Source organism: Micromys minutus (genome assembly GCF_963924665.1).
Source record: "Micromys minutus genome assembly, chromosome: 26".
NCBI lineage: Eukaryota > Metazoa > Chordata > Mammalia > Rodentia > Muridae > Micromys > Micromys minutus.
This window is the reverse complement of record NC_137961.1, coordinates 16,291,085-16,315,484: the sequence shown is the minus strand read 5'-3', so window position 1 is coordinate 16,315,484 and position 24,400 is coordinate 16,291,085. Positions and strand designations below refer to the sequence as shown.

Genomic DNA, 24,400 nt, shown 5'->3' with positions numbered 1-24,400 from the left:
GTATTCCTATAAATCATTTTTTATTAAAATTACCAAAACCTCTAGAAATTCGAAATCTTCTGTCTTAGTTACTCTTCTACTGCTGTGAATAAACACCAAACTTATACAAGAGAGTTCTTAAAATTGTGGGCTTCCTTATAGTTTCAGAGGATTAGTCCGTGACCACCGCTGCACAGCATGTAGCAGTTGGACATGGTGCAGAACAGCATCTGAGAACTTATATCCTGAACCACCCATAGAAGGCAGAAAAAGACTAGTCTTAGCTCGGGCTCTGAATCCTCAAAGCCTACTCCTAGAGGCATGCCTCCTCCAATCAGGTCATACGTCCAAATCCTTCCTAGACAATCCACTAATTAAGAACCAAACACTGAAATGGCCATTCTCAGTTAACCCACCATATACGCATTGATAAATAACTAAAATAGAAAGTTAACAATTTTTTTTCTGGTAGTGGTTGGGGAGACAAGTCTTGTGTAGTCCAGACTGGCCTCAAACTCAGCCAGTGATGACCCTGAATTCCTGACCCTCCCACCTTTACTTCCTGAGTGCTAGCTAGGACTGGTTCCATGCTTCGGTAAGCATTCTATAAACTAAGCTACAACCCTGCACTCAAGAATGCTTTCATTACACTCAAACCAATGGGGGCTGGAGAGATGGCTCAGTGGTTAAGAACACTGGCTGTTTTACCAGAGGACCAGGGTTTGGTTTGAGCCCCAGCATGACTGTGTCTGTAATTCCAATCCAGTCCCAGGGGAGCCACAGGCACAGACATACACACAGGCAAGACACCATACACATAAAATAACTTTCTTAAAGTATACAATAACATAGAAATGACTTCAAAGTACTGTGCACAAACCACACATATATTCCTTTCCACTCAAGATTTATACAGTGACTCCAGGACAGCCGGAGCTACACAGAGAAACTGTCTCAAAGGAAAACAAGAGGTTTTACAATGGAATCCTATTCCATAATAAAAATACAGCAAGCTACTACTAGGAGGACAGACAGACATACAGGTAAAGTGGAAACTAAAGACATGAAGGTAGTCACCTAGTCAGGGTTACTCTTGCTACGCAGAAACACCATGACCAGACAAGCAAGGGGGAAAGGGTTTATTTGGCTCACACTTCCACATCACAGTTCACTGAAGTCAGGGCAGGAACTCACACAGGCCAAGAGCATGGAGACAAGAGCTGATGCAGAAGTGCGCGGGGGGGGGGGGGGGGGGGGGGGCTGCTTACTGGCTTGCTGTCCAATGGTTTGCTTAGCCTGCTTTCTTATAAGTAGTTCTCAAATTGGAAAACTCTCGGTATCAAAAAGAAAAGAGATAAAGAGGTTCAGCTCAAAAGTTCTGCACCACATGGGGTGGGGGGGGGGGCTTCAAGACAGGTTCTGTGGCCAAGTAACTAAAATTTTTTTTTTTTGGCCTTATTTGAGAATTCTCATAAACCATGCTCTGAAGTGACAGCTGCATGGGGGAAAGAATTAGAAGAATGTGGCAGAAGTATGTTAGATAATGTTTATAATTAAAACAACAATGACTCATAAAAACTTACGTGAGTTTACCCTGATGAATGGAATTCTGGACTTAAAGGAAAAACTAAGTTTATTATTCTACACAGCCCTTAACTGCTACCAAACTGTGTCACTTGACATAGAGAAGCAACAAATTTGAACAATACCAGAGAAAAATGCAGTTATAATACTATTTTATGTACAGCAAAGAAATTTTTCAGAGACAATTTTGCATCTATTTTTAATCCCCACACTGATCATAGAATCAAACTATCAGAAATGAACTTTAAACGCTGAATTGTTTTCTAGAAACATTTCACAGAATTAATTTTCCACAGCAACACTCGTAAAGTGGGTTTTGCTTTACAAAGCCAACACTTGTGTTTCCTAACAAGTATGAGCGGCAGCATGCTAAAATTATAACACAAATTGTACTGCATATCTTAGCTTACTTTTAATAATTTCAAAAAAGACATGTACTCCAATCACGTTATAAAATAAGGTACCTCAAATTAGAAGGTTTGTTACATTTCAAATGAAAGTCAAAGCACAGAGTACAAAGATAAACTGCCATAAAGACAGGGCCATGGTGGCCACATCTTTAATCCTACTACTCTGGAGACAGAGGCGGGAGGATCTCTGGAAATTCAAAGCCAGCCTGATCTACAGAAGTTCCAGGACAGCCAAAGCTACATAGAGAAACCCCATCTTGGGAGTGGGGGTGGGAGAGAATAATACATCATGATTCCCTGACTCTCCAGAGCCAAATGCTAGAATTACAGAGAGGCACTACACCCACACACACACAGGGTCCATGCGATGTTGAGAATCCATCCCAGTGCCTCCTGGGCACTAGGCAAGCATCTATCACCTGAGCTACCTCCTCCACCCTCAAGACATTTCACAATACAAATTTTCACTTCTGCAAGTATAAAGTATAAAATGCCTTTGTGATTCAGCTAAGGAAATTAAATAAACTAACCTAATGCCCTAAGAATCTGCTGAGAATACACTGTATTTACTTTTCTATTTCTATCACCCTAGCTTGGATCACTAAATTCGAGTTCAATTTTTCTAAATCACATCTTTAAACATGTCATCTCTATAATCAAAAAGCCGTCAGCAGCTTCTCACTTTGTATTTGGTTAAATCTGACTCCTTAAAAAATAGCATTTAATGTAATCCATAATTTGGTAACAACTGACATCCAGTTGATACCCTCTCGATTTCTTTTCACCCACATCAATCTTCAACAAGAATTGTTGAGAAGCTGGCTGATTTAAGCACCAAGTTCAATGCTTACCCTGCAGTGAGCATCAGAGTCCCTAGGGGACACTATTAGCAGACTGCTGAACCCCAGCCCTAGTTTCTGATTCAGAACTGATACTACTGTCTTAACTCTAGTGTGTGTGCCGCTGTGAGTGGAATCTGAGGTCTCAGTTACACCAGGAAAGTCCTGGATCACACCACAGACCCTCCTGAGATTTTTACTCTAAAGACCACCAACCAGAAGCCTGGGAGCTAACTGGCAGGCCCACTGGCATGCCTAGACTGTTTTAAAAGTATTCTGAATGACTTGCAAACATTTAAAGTTGGAAATTCTCACACAGAATACAGATTTCTGAAATATTTCTGTGTAAAAAATTTCAACTTGAAGTAAACAGAAGCTATCCAATGTAGTCAACAAAGATGTCCTCAGGCAAGCCTTTTAATTCCAACACTCTGGAGGTGAATGGTCTCTGTGAGACTGAGGCCAGACTGATTTACAGTGTGTTCCAGGTCCCTTGTTCAGGTCACCAAAGCTTTCTACCTATCCTCTCAGTAAACAACTGCCTGGCTTAGTGTATTTGTGCTTGGTCCAATTCACCCACTGTCTTAAGTTTTCACAAGAGTTACTCTGACTCCGAGCTTGCTTTATCCCCAGCATTTCTGAAACTTTTCCTGTCCTTCCTCATCAAAATCCCAGCAAAAAGTAAAAATCAAATATGTAAGATATGCATTAAATACATAACATCAATATGTAAGCTTTATAAAAAAAAATCAAGATTTTATTTCCATGAATATATTTACAAAAAAAATTATACTTAAAAAATCTACAAGTTCTATTTATATAAACATGATCTTTGTTTCATTCTAAGTAATTTTCATTTCATTTTTTCTAAGTTACTATGAAGAAAGTATTTTCCAGAAAAACATTTAAAATGAATTAAGATAATATTACTCACATGATTAAAATATGAAATACTTTCAATAAAAATACCTGATCTCTTTTAGCAAAACAAAAAAAAGGTGCAGGGTAGATACAATCCCTGGGCTTTATCACCCAGCAGTGTGTAAAAGTTTCTCTGTCACCTGGGTATGGTGACAACATAGGCCAGGTGAGTGTTCCACCCTTGAGCTACATCTCCATCCAAAAGTTGGTTTTAATTAAATTCTTCTAGATCTTTATTTCTATAGAATAAAGAATAAAAATTACCCCTATTACTCCCCCCTCTGCCCCACCCACCTCTCCGTGAAAAGCTTTGCTACACACCAGGAATGAATTACGGTGCCCTCCCTGGACCTCGGCTTCACTCCGTTTTCCAGATATCCTCCAACTCTAAGTTCTGCCAACACTCTTCCCAAAGATACAGACAATGCCAATGTCATACATACAAGTTTTTTGCTACTGTCAGTTTAACAGAAACTTATAATCTCAGTATTCAGAAAGCTGGGGCAGGAGAAATTTATACTACAGGCTAGCCTGGGCTACAGTGAGATCTTGTCTCCAAATAGAAAAAATAGAAACAGGGATGTAACAACAGTAAAGGCCGGTGCTTGCCACTCACTGGGAGCTCCTCCAACCCGCCCTCAGTCATTCTCTGGCTCTCCATCTCGAGCTCTCGAGCTCTCGCTTCCCCCAACCCCGTCTCTCTCAACTCTAACTTTTAAAGTCATCACTAAAACTGTTAAAGATTCAGTTCTTTGAAGTAGTATGTGTGCACTTATGCAATTGTGTGAATTTTGTTGTTTAGCAGGATTCCACATAGCACAGGCTGACCCTGATATTGATACGTAGCCAAGACTGGCCTTCATCTTCTTCTCATCTGCTCCACCTCCCAAGTGCTGAGGTAACAGGTTTAGGCAGCAGATGCAACTCTATTTCCATTATTTTATAAATACTTAGAAAATTGTGTTTATAGGAAAAAATAGGCTCAAGGCCAGCCTGTTCTACAGAGCTAGTTCCAAAACAGCCAGGGCTATACAGAGAAACCCTGTCTCAGGAAAATAAAAAGGACGGTTAAGAAGGAAACAAAAGTATGTCAAAAACATTTTTATAAGAGAAATTAACATGTTATAAGACATATGCCGAGCTTCATGATACTCCAAAATTAAAATATCTCTGACAAAATTAAAGTTATCAAATTCCAAGACTGGAAACTCCTTAGAGACTATATTCAGGCAGATCATGCCGTAAGCGAATGGCTTTCAGCTTCTCCACTTCAATCTTTGCTCTTAGCAGCTCTTCCTCGAGCCGCTGCCTTCTCTTCAATCCATCCCTCTTCTCCTGAACATACAATCCAAAATTCTTCTGATTTTCTAAAATTAGCTGATGTTCCTCCTTTAGCATCTGCAGGACCTGAGGGTCACATCTTAGCAAAGACCTAACGTGTTCTCCACTTTCCGGATGGAAATCACAGTCTCTCCTGGGGACAGAAGACGGAGATGACGTCATTCTCATGTCAACAGAAGAGAGGGATGGAGACACAGATCCTTCCGCAACATGCATCAAGTCCTGTTCTTCTCTTTGCTCTAACGCATCATCCTGTTGAGGATTTGGAACCAGGGGAGGAGACACTTTAATGTCCTCTTCTTGCTTCACCTCTACAGTGATGGCAGCAGGATGGTGACCCGCCATTACCTGCAGTGAGCTGGTACCAGCCTGGGCAGCCTCCTCCATGTTTGCACTATAGCACATTTTAAAAAAAGCATGAGAAACAATAAGCACGATGTATTTATAGCACAACTTCATGTTTATATATCTGATATTAACATATTTTTATTATTTGGTATTTGATATTAATAAACATTTAACTATAAACCTTTGAAAGAGGGTAGTGGCATACACTTTTAATCCCAGCACCTGAGAGATAGAGATAGACGATATCAAGTTCCAGGACAGTCAAAGCTACATACCCTATGTCATAAAAACAACCAAACAGCTACAATAAAAATGCCTTTAATCCCAGCACTCAGGAGACAGAGGTAAGTGGATTTTTGAGTTCGAGGCCAGCCTGCCCTGGTCTACATAGTAAGTTCCAGGACAGACAGGGCCACACGGAGAAACCCTGTTTCAACCCCACTCTCCAAATAAAGCTGTGGGGGTTTTTTGTTTTTATTTGTTTGGATTTTTTTTTTCCTTTTGAGAATACCCCCTTCTCTTTGTAGAGAATCTTTTTCTGTGTGTCTGCTGTATACATGTTTCCTCAACCCCATAAATGCCTTTCTTCAACTGCTGATTCTGTTGTTCTGCAATGTTCGAGATTTTTCTGCTACCTGTTGCAGCTCAAGATTTTTTTCTGCCTTTTAATTCTTTAATTGGCATTCAGAATGAACCTAATCAAGACCCCTAGACTATATTACAAATACACAGCTGTAATACTCTCTCTCTCCATATGTACAAGTGTGTGTGTGTATTCACGAGTGTGGATCCCCACAGACTGACGGACATTGTCAGGTCCCTCTTCCACTGCTCTCTACTTTTTCTTTTCTTTTTTTCTTTTTCTTTATTTGATGTAGGGCATCTCTGAACCTGCCACTTATCCACTGAGCTAAAGCTAAAGTCATTAAACTTCAGTGGTCCACGTCTCTGAGTCATCCCAGCGTTCATATGTGCTTAGGGACCTGAATTCAGATCCTCATGCTTGCATGGTAGGCAGTTACTAATAGAACCATCTCCCCAGACTTAAGCTTCAAACAAACTTTTTCTACATGTACTTATCGGTGTGCATGGAGATCAGAACACATAGATAGGAGGTGGTCCTCTCCTCCTTCCTCCCACCATGCAGGTACTAGAGCAAAGGCAGGTCATCAGGTTTGGCAGCAATACCTTTACCACCTGAGCCATCTCCCTATCCCAGAGAATCTATCTGAATGTTCTCGATTGTCCTACACTGTTGAGGTTCTGAGATGCTTCTGTCATAGACTGATCTACAAACCATAAAAGGAAGATGGTAAACAACTGTCTTTGGGACCAACCATAAATGATTTCACTGCTATTTCAGAACAGTAATGTTGCTACTGTTATGAATTATAATGTAAATATCAGACATGTGGCCCTCCCCCAAAGGAGTCACGACTGATCCACAAGTTGAAACCTCTAATCTAAACTAAAGTCTGGGATCAGAAAAGGTTAAAACTATAATTAAAATTGTTTTTAATTATCTTCATAATTTCTACTGCAAAATAGTATGTAGCATATAAATACAGGCGTTCTACTCCTATGCAAATTAAAAATATGCTTATACCAGATTATTCATTCCATTTTGGTGAAACATTCTAAGTAATAAAACATAACATTAGAAAAAATATCTCAAAAAAAGATAAACAGAAGTAAATTTTTCAAAAAACTAAAAATCTAAATAAATTTAGAGATTCAAAAAGATTATGAAGTATAAACTACTATCTAGTTTTAGAGACATAAGAATTTTTTAAATCATTCTAAGTTATAATGTTAAAAAATACAATAGATATTTTTTAAAATATATATATCACATACCATAAAATTTCCTAATAGAGAGCCCAATCAAATTAGTAGTAATATCTGTATAAAATATAATCAAACATAGATTTATAAACTGGGATAATTAGGATTTGAGATAATCTCTGCTAAAAAAAATATAGCTAAGATAAATACATAACTATATTAAATAAATAAACTAGCAGAAAAATGTCAATGCAGATACTAACATTAGTGGCATATTTTTTATATTCTTCCTTTTCTTAAACCTAAACCTGTTAAACAGTGCTATTTCAACAACAGATCTAGAAATATACAAATCAGCTAGTTCATTTCTATCAGAGAATTGTTGGTGTGTCAAACACTCGTGTGTGTGTGTGTGTGTGTGTGTGTGTGTGTGTGTTTGTGTGTGTGTGTGACGGGGGAGGGGAGATATTATGGTCAAAATAAAGCAGGCACCTACTTATGTGCTCTTCTATACTCTATTTTTTAAATATGCCACTAAATCACAGTTTCTGTATATCATTTTCAAATTATAAAAATCTAAATTTAATACCCAGTATTATATACCAGTAAAGGTATACCAGTAAAACAAAAGCCATTTTTCTTCAGGCTATTTTTGAAAGAGGCAAAATTCAAAACAAGCAGCAGTGTCAACCACTTTTACTGTGAGATTATTACCCGTCCAATAGAAAATCTCATCATTTGCCATCACAGTGAAAATTTCTAGCAGTGGTGGCAAGAACTAACCCACTGCACAGCCATGTCCTGAATTCCCAGAGGCAGTGGGTGGTTGGTGTGTTTTTTAATCTATGCTATCATGTAGACATACACAGTATAGTGTAAAACACTAAAAAATGTTTTTTAATGTCACCAAAACAAGGGAGGTTCAGCTAAAAAGTTTTCTCCCCTAACTTCAAAAAGTTCCACAGGTAATCAGCAATTTTGCTTCTATAATGCCTCTCCTGGAGCAACAAAGCACACTGAATTTGTTTGAAAGAGCCTCAGCAAAAAATAGTTTGCACTTTGTGTAAAGTACCTAAATGATTCAGAATGGAGCTGCCATTTTTATCTTAAGTCAAGAATTAAATTAAAATTATGACAGGTAACAGCTTTTAAGATTCTTAGGCAAATAATCATACCTAACCCAAAATTGTTCTCAACTCCTAACCCAGGTTGCCCTAATTAAAACTGAGGTTTTTATAACTTACAGAGAACATTATGAGAAAGTTTACCTTTTCCTATGACCCAATATCAAAGTGAAACTAAACCATTAATCAATTACACTTTATTCTGTTATGTAACCGAACCTCTAAATTAGGTATTAAGCTCCTTTAGTTAATGTTTCTATTTTATCGACTTCAAATGCACTAGAGAAACAAAACAGTCTTCACACACAAAGTCATCATCAATAAGTTTGATTTTAAGTTTTGTTACTTTAGTACATATTCAGAAAGTGTACACAGTAATAATTCATAAAAAAAGATACCATTTGTTCCCAAAACTACTAACTTCATATAAATTTTATGTAAAAAAAATTTAAACCATTTTAATGACATGTAATCATGAAAAAAGAATAATTTATCACAGAAGCAAATAATCTAATTTTAAGGCTTACAAGTTTATGAGATACAATTAAAGTACATAATAAATGTGAAAATGTCAAATAAAGCCCATTAGTTTGTACAATATATCTATGAAGTCTTTAAAGTTTATCTAGTGATGTTTGTTGCAAGCTCCGTCCCTGTCCCTTTAATTCTTCCTTAACCTTTACTTCTAGAAACCACAGGATAAAAGAGGGAAGTCGCTTACGTCTAACCTAACAGAAAATTCCTCAGAGCTTTACTTTTTTTTTTAAGAAAGCAAAACAAAGACACTGTTCAGGCACGGCTCCCCTTGTGGGGACGCCGGCTATGCACATGTCTAGCACAACTAAGCCGGAGCCCGAGAGCTAGGAGGCGCCATAATTCCCACAACAAAACAACATAAAGCTTACCTTTGTATGTGGTTCCTGTCTCTTATCAGGCAAAAGCTGGCAATCTGGGGAATCATCTCCATAACTTTCTTGGTTGGTTCAGAGATATTGCTTTTAAAATCTGACTGGGCCTCCTTGTGCTGCAACAGCTCCTGTTTGGCATATTCTTTGAGCCTTTTGTAAAGGCTGCGTAGGCCCTGAGCCGTGCGAGGAGGGCGGTCTACTCCAATTGCATTGTAGTTAACTGCTATGACATCCCAACATCTATTCTTCTCCACTATTACTGAATTCTTATTAGTGTGCTCCTCGAGAATCTTCACATATGGCTTCACAAGGTTTAGCAAATCAAGCTTTTCAGATAAGGTAAAATTAGAAGATCTGGCCTTTCCTACCATTGTTCCTTTGGAATTAAGTAGGCAGTTGCTGAAACCACCATGCAGCCTTCAGCTCTGCTCAGCTCTTTTCACAAACAGAAAGATCAGGCTTAACTAGGCTAGCCTCATTTAGGCCCACGCCTACAGGGGAGGGCTTATTAAAATTCCTCCAGCTTAAGCTGACGCAGGTTGGGGAAAGCTGCTTAAGCCAAGCCTGACCTACATAAAGCTTCTCACAGAAGACAGGAAAGCACAGCAAAGCACACTTGTGTACAAAGGGAGCAGCCCAAGATAGGATTTAATGCACAGAGGTCTAGAGATAAGCATGAAACACAGCTTAAAATTAGCTAATTTAGTGAGAATATCAAATTTCCACACATGGATGCCTGGCTGAGGGGCTGAAACAGCACTGCAGAATCACTTTAATAAAAACAAAAGAGGAACTGTTCTGTGTTGTTTGTTTACAGATCTAGCAGACCGAAAAATACAAGACACCAGGGGTGAATGTAGTGGCTCCTGACGAAGCTCTAATCACTGTTTCTGAGCTGGGTGTTCTCCCTTACAAAATCTGCATACTGCTGGTCCTGCTGTCAATCAGGAATTGCATATCCTCTAGCTAGTTAGGTTACACCAGCTCAGTCTGCAGTAAAGCTAAGCTTCCTCTTCACTTCCAGCGTATAGTAGTATCCTCTGCATAATTTTGCTATTTAAGGACAAATTTTTATTGAATACTAGATATAAAAACCAGACAAAAATATTCATTATTATTCTACCTGTACTGTATGTAAATATACTAGCCTGTTTGATCATGTGTAAAAATTAATGGTGAGAAATGGCATAATCATGTACAAACAAAATCCTATTTCTATTAAAGCAATATTTTTTATCTTAATCACACAACATAAATGATGAAAAGAAACACCTAATCTAGCTAAGAGTTTTCATGTTTAATCCTAGTTTGAAGCATATAATCATCATGAAAACAAAACAAGCTTATTTTCTCATGATGTACTTGTCCAGACAGGAATTACTTGAAACATATGTGAAAGACTCAAGGTGCAGCAAGTGCTTAACATGGTTAAGGCCCCAGCTTGACTCTCCAGCACCTCAAAACTAGTGAAATAAATAAATACAACAAAACTTGAACATATCTGATTCAAAGACTGGCAAGATAGTTCATATGTGAAAGCGCCTGCTACCAAGGCTGGTTACCTCAGTTTCATCCCTGGAACCCACAGGATGAAAGAAGAAAATCAACTCCCAAAGCCACAGGCGCATGCAAGTAAGCAAATAAATGAATGTTTAAGAAGTAAGAGCAACTCTATAGAACAATTAACCAAACCTATACCAATGATCCTGAGCTCAGCACAAGACCCTAAATTTATAAAGGTAGGTCTAGCTACAGCTGCTCTGCAAACAGCTGGAATGCACAGAAATGCTACAGACGTCTCATGGTCTCATGGCCCACGAGGTCTTTATGACTGCTCGACACACTGGACCCTGGCCTACAACCCAGCCCCACAGCTCTTTACTTTGTTCTCATTAACCAAGAAGCAAACTAAACTTTCTGAACTCTCATTTTGTTGGAGCTTATTGTTGTTTTGAGACAGAGTCTCCCTGTATAGCTCAAATTCTCAATGTAGCCCAGGCTGGCCTCCAACTCATGATTATCCAGAGTGCTAGACAATAAACATGTACAAACAAGATCAATGAGCCTAGCAAAATGCAGCACGGTTTACATGTATTATCTGCCCAAAAAGAAGGAAGGAAGGAAGGAAGGAAGGAAGGAAGGAAGGGGGGAGGAAGGGAAGGGAGGGAGGAAGGGAAGGGAGGGAGGAAGGGAGATAAAGAAGAAATAAAAGCTAGGAATAGTGGCTTACAAACCCAGGGATGAGAGCACAAGTTCAAGGCCAGACTGGGCTATATATAGCAAGACCTTCCATTAAGAGACAACAGGGGCAGATGAAATGGCTCAGACAATAAAGTACCTTTAAGCCTATCAGAAGCAGGCAGATCTCTGTAAGTTTGAGGCCAGCCTGGTTTACAGAGCTAGTTCCAGACAGCCAGGGCTACACAAAGAAACTCTGTCTTTAAGAGCAAAACAAAACAAAAAACTGGTAAGGCACTGCAACCTACCTGTAATCTCTAAATTTAGGAAGCAAAATCAGGGGATTCCCAGGGTAAACTGGCTAACTAGATTAGCCCAATATGAGAACTCCAGGGTAGTCAGAGACCTTGCCTTAGTAAATAAAAAAAGTAGAGATCAATAGAAAGATAGGACACCAAGTCTAGCTTCGAACACAAGCAGCCACCCACATGGGTTCCCAGGCATGCAAATATAAATGTACATATGCACATGACATACATATGCAAAAAAGGGAAAGGAGAATAGATTTCTAAATATTAACATAGGACAGTATTTACATGGTACACTTAAAGAGAACTCGTGTCTCAGTCAGGGTTTTATTCCTGCACAAATCATGACCAAGAAGCAAGTTGGGGAGGAAGAGGTTTATTCAGCTTACACTTTATTTTACTGTTTATCACCAAAGGAAGTCAGGACTGGAACCCAAGCAGGTCAGGAAGCAGGAGCTGATGCAGAGGCCATGGAGGGATGTTACTTACTGGCTTGCTTCCCCTGGTTTGCTCAGCCTGCTTTCTTATAGAACCCAGGTCTACCAGCCCAGGGATGGCTCCACCCACAATGGGCTGGGCCCTCCCCCTCGATCACTAGTTGTGAAAATGTCTTACAGCTGGATCTCATGGAGGCATTTAATCAACTGAGGCTCCTTTCTGTGTGATAACTCCAGCTTGTGTCAAGCTGACACAAAACCAGCCAGTACAACTGGCTGTACTGGGTTGATATTTGGAATCCAACACAGATACTCCTAAAGTATAGTATTCCATCTCTAAGTTCTATAAAATAAAGGCAATCTCAGAACAGAATTCCTTCTCTCATCCCTAAGGACAAGGAGGCATTTCTCTGACATGTATCTGCTACATAGGCTAAAGCCAGCACCATACTTTCTAAATCTCCCCCGTTTTCTCACTGTTAGGAACAAAACTTTTTGTGACTTGGAATAACGTAGTGTTTGCAATAAGAGCCAATCATACTCGGGTGAGCCAACCCCAAAGCAGGTGTTGGTATGCTAATTAGCTAGATACAGGGTGGTACTGATAGGCTAATGAGCCAGTCCTTAGCTGTGAGCCCTGATAATATAAAATGAATGCCCAATTTGGAGGTGACTAATGTTTCTGTGGCATCTCAACCCTCTGCGCTGTTATCCATCAGCAAGGGGACCTTGAGATGGTCACTGTGACTTCAGGGAGCTGAGACAGGAGGATTACAACAAATCCAAGGCCAGTCTGTGCTACAAGTTAGATGGTGACAGAAAAAAAGGGTTGTTCTAAGTTACAGTATATTGTGTAAAGGTAGTTTTTCAGGCTATGCCTTCTGCAAGACTCCATTTTACAAGCAGCTTCTGACTCAATCTTGAAAGTTAAAAAAAAAACTGCAATCCTGAGAGCTCTGTGGCCAAGCTCCACAAAAATAAATAAGTAAAAAGATTCATATGAATGGCAAAAGAAGACAGTATAAACAGAGTTGTGTGGGGTTTGGTGGCTCACACTGCAGCCCTAGCAGAGACACACAAGGGACCAAACCTTCAAGGCCAGCTCAGGCTATACAATGAGATCCCGTCTCAGATCTTTAAGAAGAAATACTAAAGCTGGAAGAAATGGTACACACCTGCAACCCCAGCCCTGGGAAGGCCAAGACAGAAAGATCACACATCTGGGACCACAAGCAAAAATAAACAAATTAAAAAGCAAAGGTTAAATCTATTTCTATAGGAGGTGAGTCTTTGCTCACAGATAAGCAAGCACTAGGGGACTAAACACACAGTTGTCTTTGGTCCCCAAGAAGCCTGGTGACCTTTGTACTGAACCCATTACCAGACTACCCCAGTCCTTATCTAGGGTTTGTTTGTCTTGGTCAAGCTATAAGGCTTTCTTCCCCAGACCTTTATCTTCAGGCTGTTTTCTCAGTTAATCTATAGAACCTATCTTTATAGACGTCGTTTGTAACTTTGTAACTTGCATGGAAAGAATTTCGATGTAGTGGTGTGGTGCACAAGGGACTGAGCTAATCATCACCAGAAATACATTTTTTCAAGTTGTGCTGTGCATATAAATACCTAAAATAAACTCTCAGAATCTGAACCAACACTGGCCAGTAGAACATGTTGAGCCAGCTGCTTTTGCCTTCTTCCACAGAACAACACTCTGATTCCTTTTAGTCAGAGAGATCTCTGGATATCATAATTTTATTTTTCCCACACTGGTCCTCACAAAAGCAGAGTCAAAGTAAGTGAACGAGTCTAAACCGACTGCTAGGGAAGGAAAAGTTTTTTGAAAACCCACTTGGTGAACATGTCTTACAAAGTTTTATTAGTAAGGATTCAGAAACTATGAAAAACACAGAAAAACAATGAGAAAAATGCACTCCACTTAGAAAAATGCATGTCACAAATGTCCCTCAAAATTTTAAATGCCTCCCATTCATCCAACCAATGGGAAAAGATTTTCTGTTCTAACATAAGACACATGACTCCTGACACTGTAAAGCTAGATGGACCACTGTTCACTAGTCATACACACTGACTCACAGGCCTTGAGAACTGAAGCCTGCTACTTAGGAATAAGCAGAAACCAGGCATGAGCCTTCAGAGAGAAGGTGTTTCCTCTGGGAAATCACACCCCCAGAGATGAGTGGGAGAACAGGGAGACTGTATGGGTTTTACAGCTTTTGAGGCAGCATGTACTATTGAGAGTTCAAAATAAATAACGCCGCTAGGGGTGTGACTCAGCAGTAGAACAAGTGTTTGAAATTCAGGCAGCCTAGGCTTTAAACCTTGCTCAACTAAATAACTAAAAAAAATTATTAAAATTTTAAAAAGGCAAAACAGCTAAACAGACATTTTTCAAAAAAAAAGAATTAAAAATATCAAAGAGGTTCATGAACATATATATGCTCAACATCATTCATCATTAGAGAAATGCAAAAAACCACTGATGTTAGACATGTTGATATAGCTTATAATTCTAGTACTAGAGAGCCAGAGACAAGAGGACCAGTTACATACTGAGTTTGAGGCTAGTCTGGCCTATATGAGATATTGTCTCAAAAGACAAATTAATTATGCAGACTGAATTAAAGTAAAGAATTAATCTACAATATGAGAACTAGCTAATAAAACTACTGTATTACTACTACTACTACTACTACTACACACACACACACACACACACACACACACACACACACACACACACACACACACGGAGGTCAGAGGACAGACTAACAAGGAGAAGGCCATTCATTATTAACACTATCCTGATCCATTCAAGTTGTCATAACAAAATACCACAAACTGGACAGCTTATGAACAACAATATTTTTACTTCCTGCTATCCCAGAGACTAGGCTCCAAAATCAAGGCACTGGAATGTTAAGTATTTAGAAAAGGTTGTATACATGGAATGGTGTCCACAGTGGAAGAGGTAAAAGCACTCTATAAAGCCGATTTTAAATTGTTTTTAGCCTATTGTTATTTTATGTGTATGAGTATTGTCTACACTGTGCATGTCCAGTGCCTACAAAGGTCAGAAAAGAACATCAGATCCCCTGGATTTAGAGTTGCAGATAACTCTGAGACACACTATGTGGGTGTTAGGAATAGAACCCAGGTCCTTATCTCTAAACCCAGAACCTATTATTAAAAAGCATGACCACATTCAGGAGGCTCTACAGTTTGTTTACAAAACATACACTGAAGATTTGAGGGCATCGTGCCAGCAGCTTATTTTCAACAAGTTCACACAAAGCACACAGACATACAACTCACACAAAAAGTATTTCATGCATATTTATTTTAGTCTTGAATATTTAAAGGGGTAGGGATTTTGCTATATGGCTCAGGCTGACTCAAAACTTTCTTCAGCCTCCCAAATGCTGGTATTACAAGACTGTATCACACCACATTTGACTCAAATAATTATATAGATAGTAAAAAAAATTTTAAACTTAAAAATACAACAAAAATCACATTTTTAACTATTAAACTATCAAATATCAAAAGGCATAAGTATATATTTACATACAGTTGAACATCACCAGGCTGTGGTGGCACATGCCTTTAATCCCAGACAGAGGCAGGTAGATCTCTGAGTTCATGATCAACCTGGTCTACAGAGTGGGTTTCAGAAAGGCCAGGGATACAAAGAGACACTGTCTTGTGGGGGGTGGGGGGAGTCACATAATCAAAAAATGGTCCATACATTTCCAAGCATTGTTAATAACAACATAGACCTGTACTGACCTCTGCAAAGACCACTACCTACCAGAATGATAAGTGCACATTCCTGTGACCAACATCCTACTCCAAGGCATTACACACAGACATAATTCTGTGTGTGTGTGTATACTCACATGAGTGCTCATTTTAGCTTTCTGTATAATACAAAAAGATCCCATATAACCTAAAAATTCATCGATAAGACATTGACATGTCCTTACAGTGGGATCAGGTTTTAAAAGGTGAATTAGCTAGACATGCTGAAATGCCTCCACAATTCCAGCTGAGGCTGAGGCAGAAGGATCATTGTAGACAGTCCTGAAGCTGTTCATATTTTAATGTTAATTCCACTTCCCCAAGAAAGGCTGCCTAGTCAGTACTCAAGAGGTGACTTCATCTGAACCTTCCCATTTTAATTAGTGAAATAAAAAAAAGCCAGTGACTGGGCGGGTAAGGAAGGTGGAGAAAGAGGGTCAGAGGAAGGAGGAGGGCAGGGAGAAGAAACTCCAATATGGAGATCTAGAAGGAGGAATTAGATCCAGGTGGGCTTAACTGGCATTAAATACCTGTGAACATTTAAGGATTTTATAGGTCTAATATCTCATACAGAAAGGCATTTTGTATCTTGGTCTATTTGATGTAATCTTATTGTGTAGAGGGTTTGTGGATTGAGAATTGAATATATAAACCTGTATGAAAAGCTATCAGACATTAGAGTTGTGTTTGTGTTGGGATTTGGGGTAAAGAACCACCCTGGGATGAGACAATAGGGAAGGCGGAGAAAAACCACTAAGGGAAGGGAGTCCTGGGAAGTGAGTCTCGGGTGGCGGCTTGGACCAGGTGACAGAGGCACGCATAGGTCCGTATTAAAAGCAGGTCGTGGAGGGAGACCACAGGGCTGATAAAGAAATAAGATATTTTACTTTTTAATATTTACTGCTACAGATCATGACTTTGAGACCAGCCTAGGCTAACCAGTGAAAACAAGGCTATCTTTTGCTATGGAGCAAAACTGTAAGGGCTGGGAAGACAGTGGTAGATGCTCTCCAGCTACTCTGGGTTCAGCCAGCATCACTGGGTAGGGAGTTTTAAACACACAAACAAAAAGATTTCTAAGATAACTTCTGTGAATAAGAGCCTAGAAAAAAAAGATACAGCTTCAAAATGGACCTTCCGAAGCAAGGCAAATTAACTGTCTAGAACTTCAGGGACTGCAGAGTTTAATTACAATTTTTTAGGCTTTTTTGTTGTTTGTTTTGCTTGTTTGTTTTGTTTTTTGAGATAGGGTCTCTCTTACATAAACCTGGCTATCCTAGAACTTTTTATGTAGGCCAGGACGGCCTCTAACTCACAAACATCCACCTGCCTCTGCTCCTGAGTGTTGAGATTAAAGGAGTATCCTACCATGCACTTAGACTACTTTTAACCTCCTCTGTGTAGGACCTAACATCTTGAGACTAACAGATAAAAGCTTTTTGGTATGTATTAACTTCATAAAAGCCTAGTTTTCACTAATCAAAGGCTAAGAATCCAGACAGCATCTGAGGCCTTTAGCTGAGATTTCTCCACCCTGCTCTAACTACCTAATGTTTCCAACATACATAGCATTTTAAAAATGTTAACTTACATGCCTATTTGCTTATATTTGTGTGTGCAGGTCAGAGGATAAAATTCAAGATATCTATGAGGCTCGGCAGCAAGCACTTTTACCTGCTGTGTAGGAAGTGAACCTACTCTAAGTATAAACACATGTAACAGTGTCTCAATTCAGGAAGTGGATCTACTCTAAGTATAAACACATGTAACACACAGTGTCTTACCTGCAGGAAGTGGACCTACTCTGGCTCCGTCACCCATCGCCATAGGGTGTCCCTCAGTGGGCCAAGGATTTGAACTGCATATATCTGGATCATTTTGTGACTGTTTAGCACCCTAAAAAAAAAATTTTATATATATATACATATATATATATACACACATACATACACACACACACACAACCACACACGAGATATGTATGAACTAAATTTAAGTTTCCACATTTTGATATAATAGGCTCTACATGTAATTGAGCTGCCTATTTCTACATATCTGTGTAACAATAGCTACTTTTCTAGAACCTAAGTTCTGGAGTTCAAAGCAGCCCAGGATATATAACCAGGCCACAGCCAACCTGAACTATACAGCAACCCAAACTCAGCCTGAGTCGTGCAACATGTGTCTGGAAATTCAAGAGCCCTGCCTGCCAAGCCAAAGGCCTTCAGATTAAACTTCAGCAAAGGAAAGCTGAAGTAAACCAAACACTGCTTAACTAATGAATGAGATGTGTAAGACACAGTAAGTGAACACAAAGACTAAGCGCTGTGGGAGAAATAAGCTCTCTCATACAGTCTAGAGCCCAGAATCTGCAAGATGTTGCCATCTTATTCTATGTGGCAAATGGGGTTCAGAGGCTATAAGTTAGGAACTTTCAGAGACAGTCTTACATGATCCAAACAGATCCAATCTAACCAAATGGGGTTCCAACTGCAGAAAAGCAGAAAAACAGCAGTTTCCAGTGCTGGCTTGAAGATGGAAAAGGAAATCATAATGATGCACGGCGAGGGCGTCCCAGTAGGATATACTGCACAGGCCGAGAAAGACCAAGAAAGCAGATAAATGGGCTAGAGAGATGGCTTAGTGGTTAAGAGCACTGACTGCTCTTCCAGAGGTCCTGAGTTCAATTCCCAGCAATCACATGGTGGCTCACGACCATCTGTTATGGGATCAGATGCCCTCCTCTGCAGATGTCTGAAGACAGCTACAATGTACTCATATATAATAAATAAATCTTAAAAAAAAAAAAAAAAAAAAAGAAAGAAAGAAAGAAACCAGATAAGTAAATGGATTCTTCCCTAAAACCTCCAAAAAAAAAAAAAAAAAAAAAATCAACCTAGGCCTTACCTTGATCTCAGCCCAGTCACAGTACTGCATGTGGTGAATTCAATGAGAAATGTCCCAGTCAGTGGCGCTGCTTGGAAGGGTCAGGGGATGCTACCTTGCTGGACAAAGTACACCAGTGCAAACAGACCTTGAGGGTTCATAGGTGCACCGTGAACATGGTGAGCCTCCAGCTCACTCTGCTTTGTGTCTCTCAGCTTCCTGATCCTGACACCGTGCCAGCTGCCTGCTGCCATACTTCCCCACCATGACAGACTCTTATCCTCTGCAATCGTAACCAAGTCAGTTCTTCCTCCTGTAAACTGATTCTGCTCATGCCCTTCTAACTAACACAGGTACTTTGACCCTGACCCCTGTATGGCTGAATAATATTCAGATGTGTGTGTACCACATCTGCTCCTCAATCATCTACCTATTGACGGATTCTCGGCTGTTTCTACCTTTTAGCTTTCAAAATTAGACAGTGCGTTTCTGTTGTTAACTCCATAGCCCATGGTACTGTTACAGGAGCAAGAGAGAAATAGTATTTCAGCAATAAGAGCAGGTCATCTCTGATGCCTGCTGTAACGTGGATAAACCTTGAAAACACACTACAGGAAAAAGACACGTTTTACATGAGTTGATTTATATGAGATGTCAATAACAGGCAAGTCTAGAGACAAAATATATTAGCTGTGTCAAGTCTGGGAAACTTAAACAAATGGGAGTAGTAGTTAACATGGAAAGCTTTGTTTTTTTTTGAAGTCATGAAAATGTCTACATTTGACTGTGGTGATAGCTACGTTGTAAGACCCCGAGGAGTCTTAGCTCAGGAGCGCGACCCACAGAACACAATTAGACGACAGACCGCTGTAATAACAAGAGGTTTGCTTCCATAGGTATGGGGTTGCTCACTCTCGCAGGGGGTTCAAAAAGCACACATCTTTTATACTTTACAGTGGGCAAATTTCAGCAACAGCATGGGGTGGTGACGTCGCATTGGTGAGTTACAGTGACCTTTGCAGTCATTGGATGAGGGGGTTTGGGCTGATGATGATGTACATTTGGGTCCTTTCTGTGAGACCTTGTGGCTGTCAACCAGCAAATTATGTGGTTTTACTGAGAATTACTCCGGGCCATTGCTTTTATTTGTCAGCACAGATAGGGCTTGGTTTCTTCCAAGAGCCTTGGGATGACTGGAAAGTTTCTGAGTCTGACTTCAGCCATTTCTGTGTCTTTAGGGTCCCACAGCTATACACCCTGTAAATTTAATAAATCAACACTACCAGGAGGTAGTGCCCCGCACTTTTAATCCCAGTGCTCATGAGGCAGAGGCAAGTAGATATCTGAGTTCAAGACCAGCTTGGTCTACACAGTAAATGAGTTACAGGACAGACAGAGCTATACAGAGAAACCCTGATGTATAAATAAGAAAGGGGGCAGGGGAATAGTAAGGAAGGAAAAAAGGAGGGGAGGAAGAAAGAGAGAAAAACATGCAAAAAACACTCATATTCAGACCAAAAAAAAAGAAAAAAGAAAAGAAAATCAAAAATCAGCTGGGCAGTGGTGGTGCACACCATTAATCCCAGAACTTGTGAGACAGAGGCAGGAGGCCAGCCTGGTCTACAGAACAAGTTCCAAGATAGCCAGGGCTACACAGTAAAACCCTGTCCTGAAAGAACAAAGAAAATAAAAACTGTATTAAAAGCTCTGAGCTGCTGGGTGAACATACTGGATGAGCCCTGGAGCCATGTCAAACCTAAAACAGGCAGAGTGCCACAGGCCTGTAATCCCATCAGAGGCAGGAGAACCAGAAATCCAAGGCCATCCTTGGCTACACAGCAAGTTCAAGGCCAGTGAGCTAGAAGAAACTGTCTGAAAAAGGAAAGGGGCAGTAAGATGGCTCCACAGCTAAAAGTACTTACTACCAAACCTTACAACCTGAGTTTGGTCCCCAACCCACATAACGCAAGAGAACCAACAATCTTTGACCTGCACAGGTGCTCTGTAGCACAAAGGCACTCACATGCACTCATACAATACACAAAATAAGAACGCTTTAAAAGAATCAAGTCCAGTATATAGTACAACGTAGATGAGCTTTGATAAAACCCATGGCAAGGGCTGGAGAGATGGCTCAGCTGTTAAGAGCACTGACTGCTCTTCCAGAGGTCCTGAGTTCAATTCCCAGCAACCACATGGTGGCTCACAACCATCTGTAATGGGATTCAATGCCCTCTTCTGGTGTGTCTGAAAGGAGAGATGGTGTGTTCACATATATTAAATATTTTTAAAAAGTGCAAACAGCATACAATTTCACCTCTTTGTAGAACACGAAGGAGTGAAATTCATGGACAGTAACAGTCCCTACCCAGGGCTGAGTGGTATATGTAAAGGGTAGAGTTTTGGGTAGAGTTACTGCTCGGTGGCACAAAGTTTCTGTTTGGACTGCTGAGAAAGCTTTGGCAACAATGAGGATGCTCTGGACAATGGCTGAAGGTTATCAATGCCACTAAATCGCACAGTTAAAAATCCCTAAAATCTCAAAAGTCAGGTATCTTGTGACCTCAGTTCTCAAGAGGGAGAGACAGGCTCAAAGCAAGTTGAAAGACAACTGGAGATACACAAGTTCCAGGCCAATCTGGGCTACAGAGAACTTGACTCCAAAAAAAAAAAAAAAAAAAGATACATTTTATGCTATCTCTATGTTTTACCCCAATAATATTTTTTAAAAGGTAACTTAGGCTGGAGAGATGGCTCAGCAGTTAAGAGCACTAGCTTCTCTTCCAGAGGTCCAATTCCCAGAACCACACAGCAGCTCAGTATTGCCTGAAACTCCAGTCTCAGAAGACCTGATGCTCTCTTCTGCCCTCTATAGGCACCAAGCATGATGCATGTCATACAGAGATGCATGCAGATAAAACACCCATACACATAAAATACATACCAACCATGAATGAATAAAAAAATTATAGGAAAGAATTTATATACTTTCTATGTTTTGTATTGTACCTGTGCACTTAAGAACCTTCTTCTTAGACATAAAACAAAAATAATTGTTTTAGGAATAGAGAGACAGCTAGGCGGTTGAGAACATGAACAGCTCTTGCAGAGGACCTGGTACAATGCCCAAAACCCACATGGTTGCTAATAACTATCTGTAGGTCTAACTCCAGGGAATCCAATGCTCTCTTTACCTTCTGTGGGGGCACTGCAAGCACACGGTGCAGACATACATACAGAAAAAGACCAGCACGCACAAAATAAAAATATATTATTTTTCTTATAAGAGTTCTATGAAGACACTTCTAGAAATCTTGTTTTGTTTTTGAGACAAAGTGTCAAAACTTTCAAAGCCTCCCACTCCCAATCCTCCTGCCTCGACTGCTGAAATTATACAAATACATAATCACCTTGCCCAAGCATTTACTCTTTATAAATTAAACACCTAGAAGCTGAGTTTGTAACTCCATCAAAAATCACTAACCTACCATATGCAAGGACCTGGGTTTACCCCCTAGCGCAAAAAAAAAAAAAGATGGTGTAAAAGTCTGAAATAATTATGTAAATTATTAATGTGTTTAAACAACTTTCTACCAAGCATCAATTCATTTAATCAATAACTCTAAAGAACACTGACTAGGTTTTTTATTACATTTATTTATTATGTACTCTTCAGGTGTCCATGTATGTGCACACACATGCCACAGCACATATGTGAAGTCAGAGGACAACTTATGGGAGTTGGTTCTCTCCTGCCACTCTATAAGTCCTGGAGATTGTAGTCAGGTTGCCAGGCTTGGTGGCAAGTGCCTCTACCCACTGAGCCACCCTGCCAGCCAAACATGACTTTCTATAAGAGACTGCACTTCGTTGAAAAGATTTTTATCTGCTACTAACAAAAGGCCACACTGTTATTTGTAAAAATTCTAGAAGATTTTGTCAAAGCCACTGAAAATTCTAAAAAGCAACAAGGTTTTACTTTTTGTTGTGAGGTTTTTATTTGTTTGGGTTTGTTTCATGTGTTTGATTGTTTCTGACAGTCTCATTACTCAGAACAGGCTGGCCTGAACTCATTATGAAACCTAAGCCAGTTCTGAACTTATGACAATCCTCTTGTCTCAGCCTTCCAAACTCCGCCTGGGTTTTAAGTATGAGGCACCATACCTAGTTTTAGGAGATAGATAGATAGACAGACAGACTGACAGACAGATCATATTCTGGTCCCCTTTTATTTACCTGAAACAGTTTTGTATCTGGACTCACCTTTGTAATCTCTTCACTCACACCTGCATTACTTCTTCCTGGAGGTATGAATCTTGTCTTTTTAAAGGAATTTCCCTGCACCTGACTCGGTGCTGCAGATCGTCTCATCTTCAGCAAGACTAACCTGAAAACACCAAAACAGAAACCATCCATGAACATGGTTACAACAAATGTCTGTAACTCCAGTCCCAGAGGATCCGACACCCTCTTCTGGCTTCTGAAGGTACACATGCACACATGGAGATAAGCAATCACATAAACAAAATAAAAATAATCTTTTATTAAGAGAGAAATAAGCCTTAGAAAACTTGACATAGGGAGATGATTCAAACATGAGGTTATGGGCAAACATAAGGACCTAACACTCAATCCCCATGTAACAGTCACTGCAGACGCAGCATGAATGAGCAACGCCAGACAGGCAGAGAGAGGTGCATCTCGGGGCTTGCTAACCAGCTCTCTAGCCAAAACTCCAAGGTCAATGAGAAACCATCTCAAGAAAATAAGATGGATAAATGAGAAAAAAAAATTGCAACATCAACTTCTGGCCACCATACACTTAAGCAGGCAAGAAAAGTAACACACTAACACACATACATACACACACACACCTGTGTACAAACAAAAAAAAAAAAAAGAAGAAGGGGGGTACTGGGCATGGTGTCCCATGTCTTTAATCCCAGCACTCTGGAGGCAGAGACAGGTGGATCCCCATGAGTTCATGGCCAGCCTGGTCTGCAGAGCAAGTTCCAGGAAGCCAGGGCTATGAAGAAAAACTGTCTCAAACTACAACAACAAAAATGTAAATAAATAAAACACATAACAATAATCACATCTGTTTTCCTCACCATGGTTGCAATGGTTTGAATAAAAATGGTCCCATAGACCTGTATATTTGAACACAGTGATGGAACTGTTTGGGAAAGATTAGTAGGTGTGGCCTTATTAGAGGAGGTGTAACACTGAGGCTGGGCTTTGAGATTTCAAGAGCCAGCACCATTCCTTTGTCTTTCCTCCTGTGGTTGAAAATCAAGTTCTCAGCTGAAACCTAAATAAAGCCACTCAGCAGCTCTACTGAAAGCTGTGATTTCTGAGACTGGTAGCATGCACCTGACGGAAACTACTGCTAAGTTAGGTCTCCCCAGGAAAACGGCCAGACCAGGCTGATATCTGGAACACATCATGTTTGCCTTTATAACTGCAAGGATGACCTTCCCAGCAGGTGATTCTGCAGTTAGCTTAAATGCCTGTTTCCTCCTGTGTCTTAATC

General features: G+C 40.0%; 1 protein-coding gene across 2 annotated transcripts in view; it reads right to left on the bottom strand.

Annotated features, from left to right (window-relative positions):
* The window catches only part of RAD54B (RAD54 homolog B), a gene marked incomplete at both ends in the record, with an annotated part of 50,656 nt that extends 27,418 nt beyond the window's left edge, over positions 1 to 23,238 (bottom strand). The window contains 2 exons of one of the 2 annotated variants that reach the window (XM_080938532.1): positions 17,766 to 17,877; positions 23,104 to 23,238. In XM_080938532.1, coding sequence (XP_080794658.1) covers positions 17,766 to 17,877; positions 23,104 to 23,238 — 247 coding nt within the window. Of the gene's footprint in view, positions 1 to 5,359; positions 5,469 to 9,236; positions 9,611 to 17,765; positions 17,878 to 23,103 lie in introns of those variants that run through there. The other variant, XM_080938531.1, reaches the window with a different exon arrangement.
* Between the last annotated feature and the right edge of the window lie 1,162 nt (positions 23,239 to 24,400).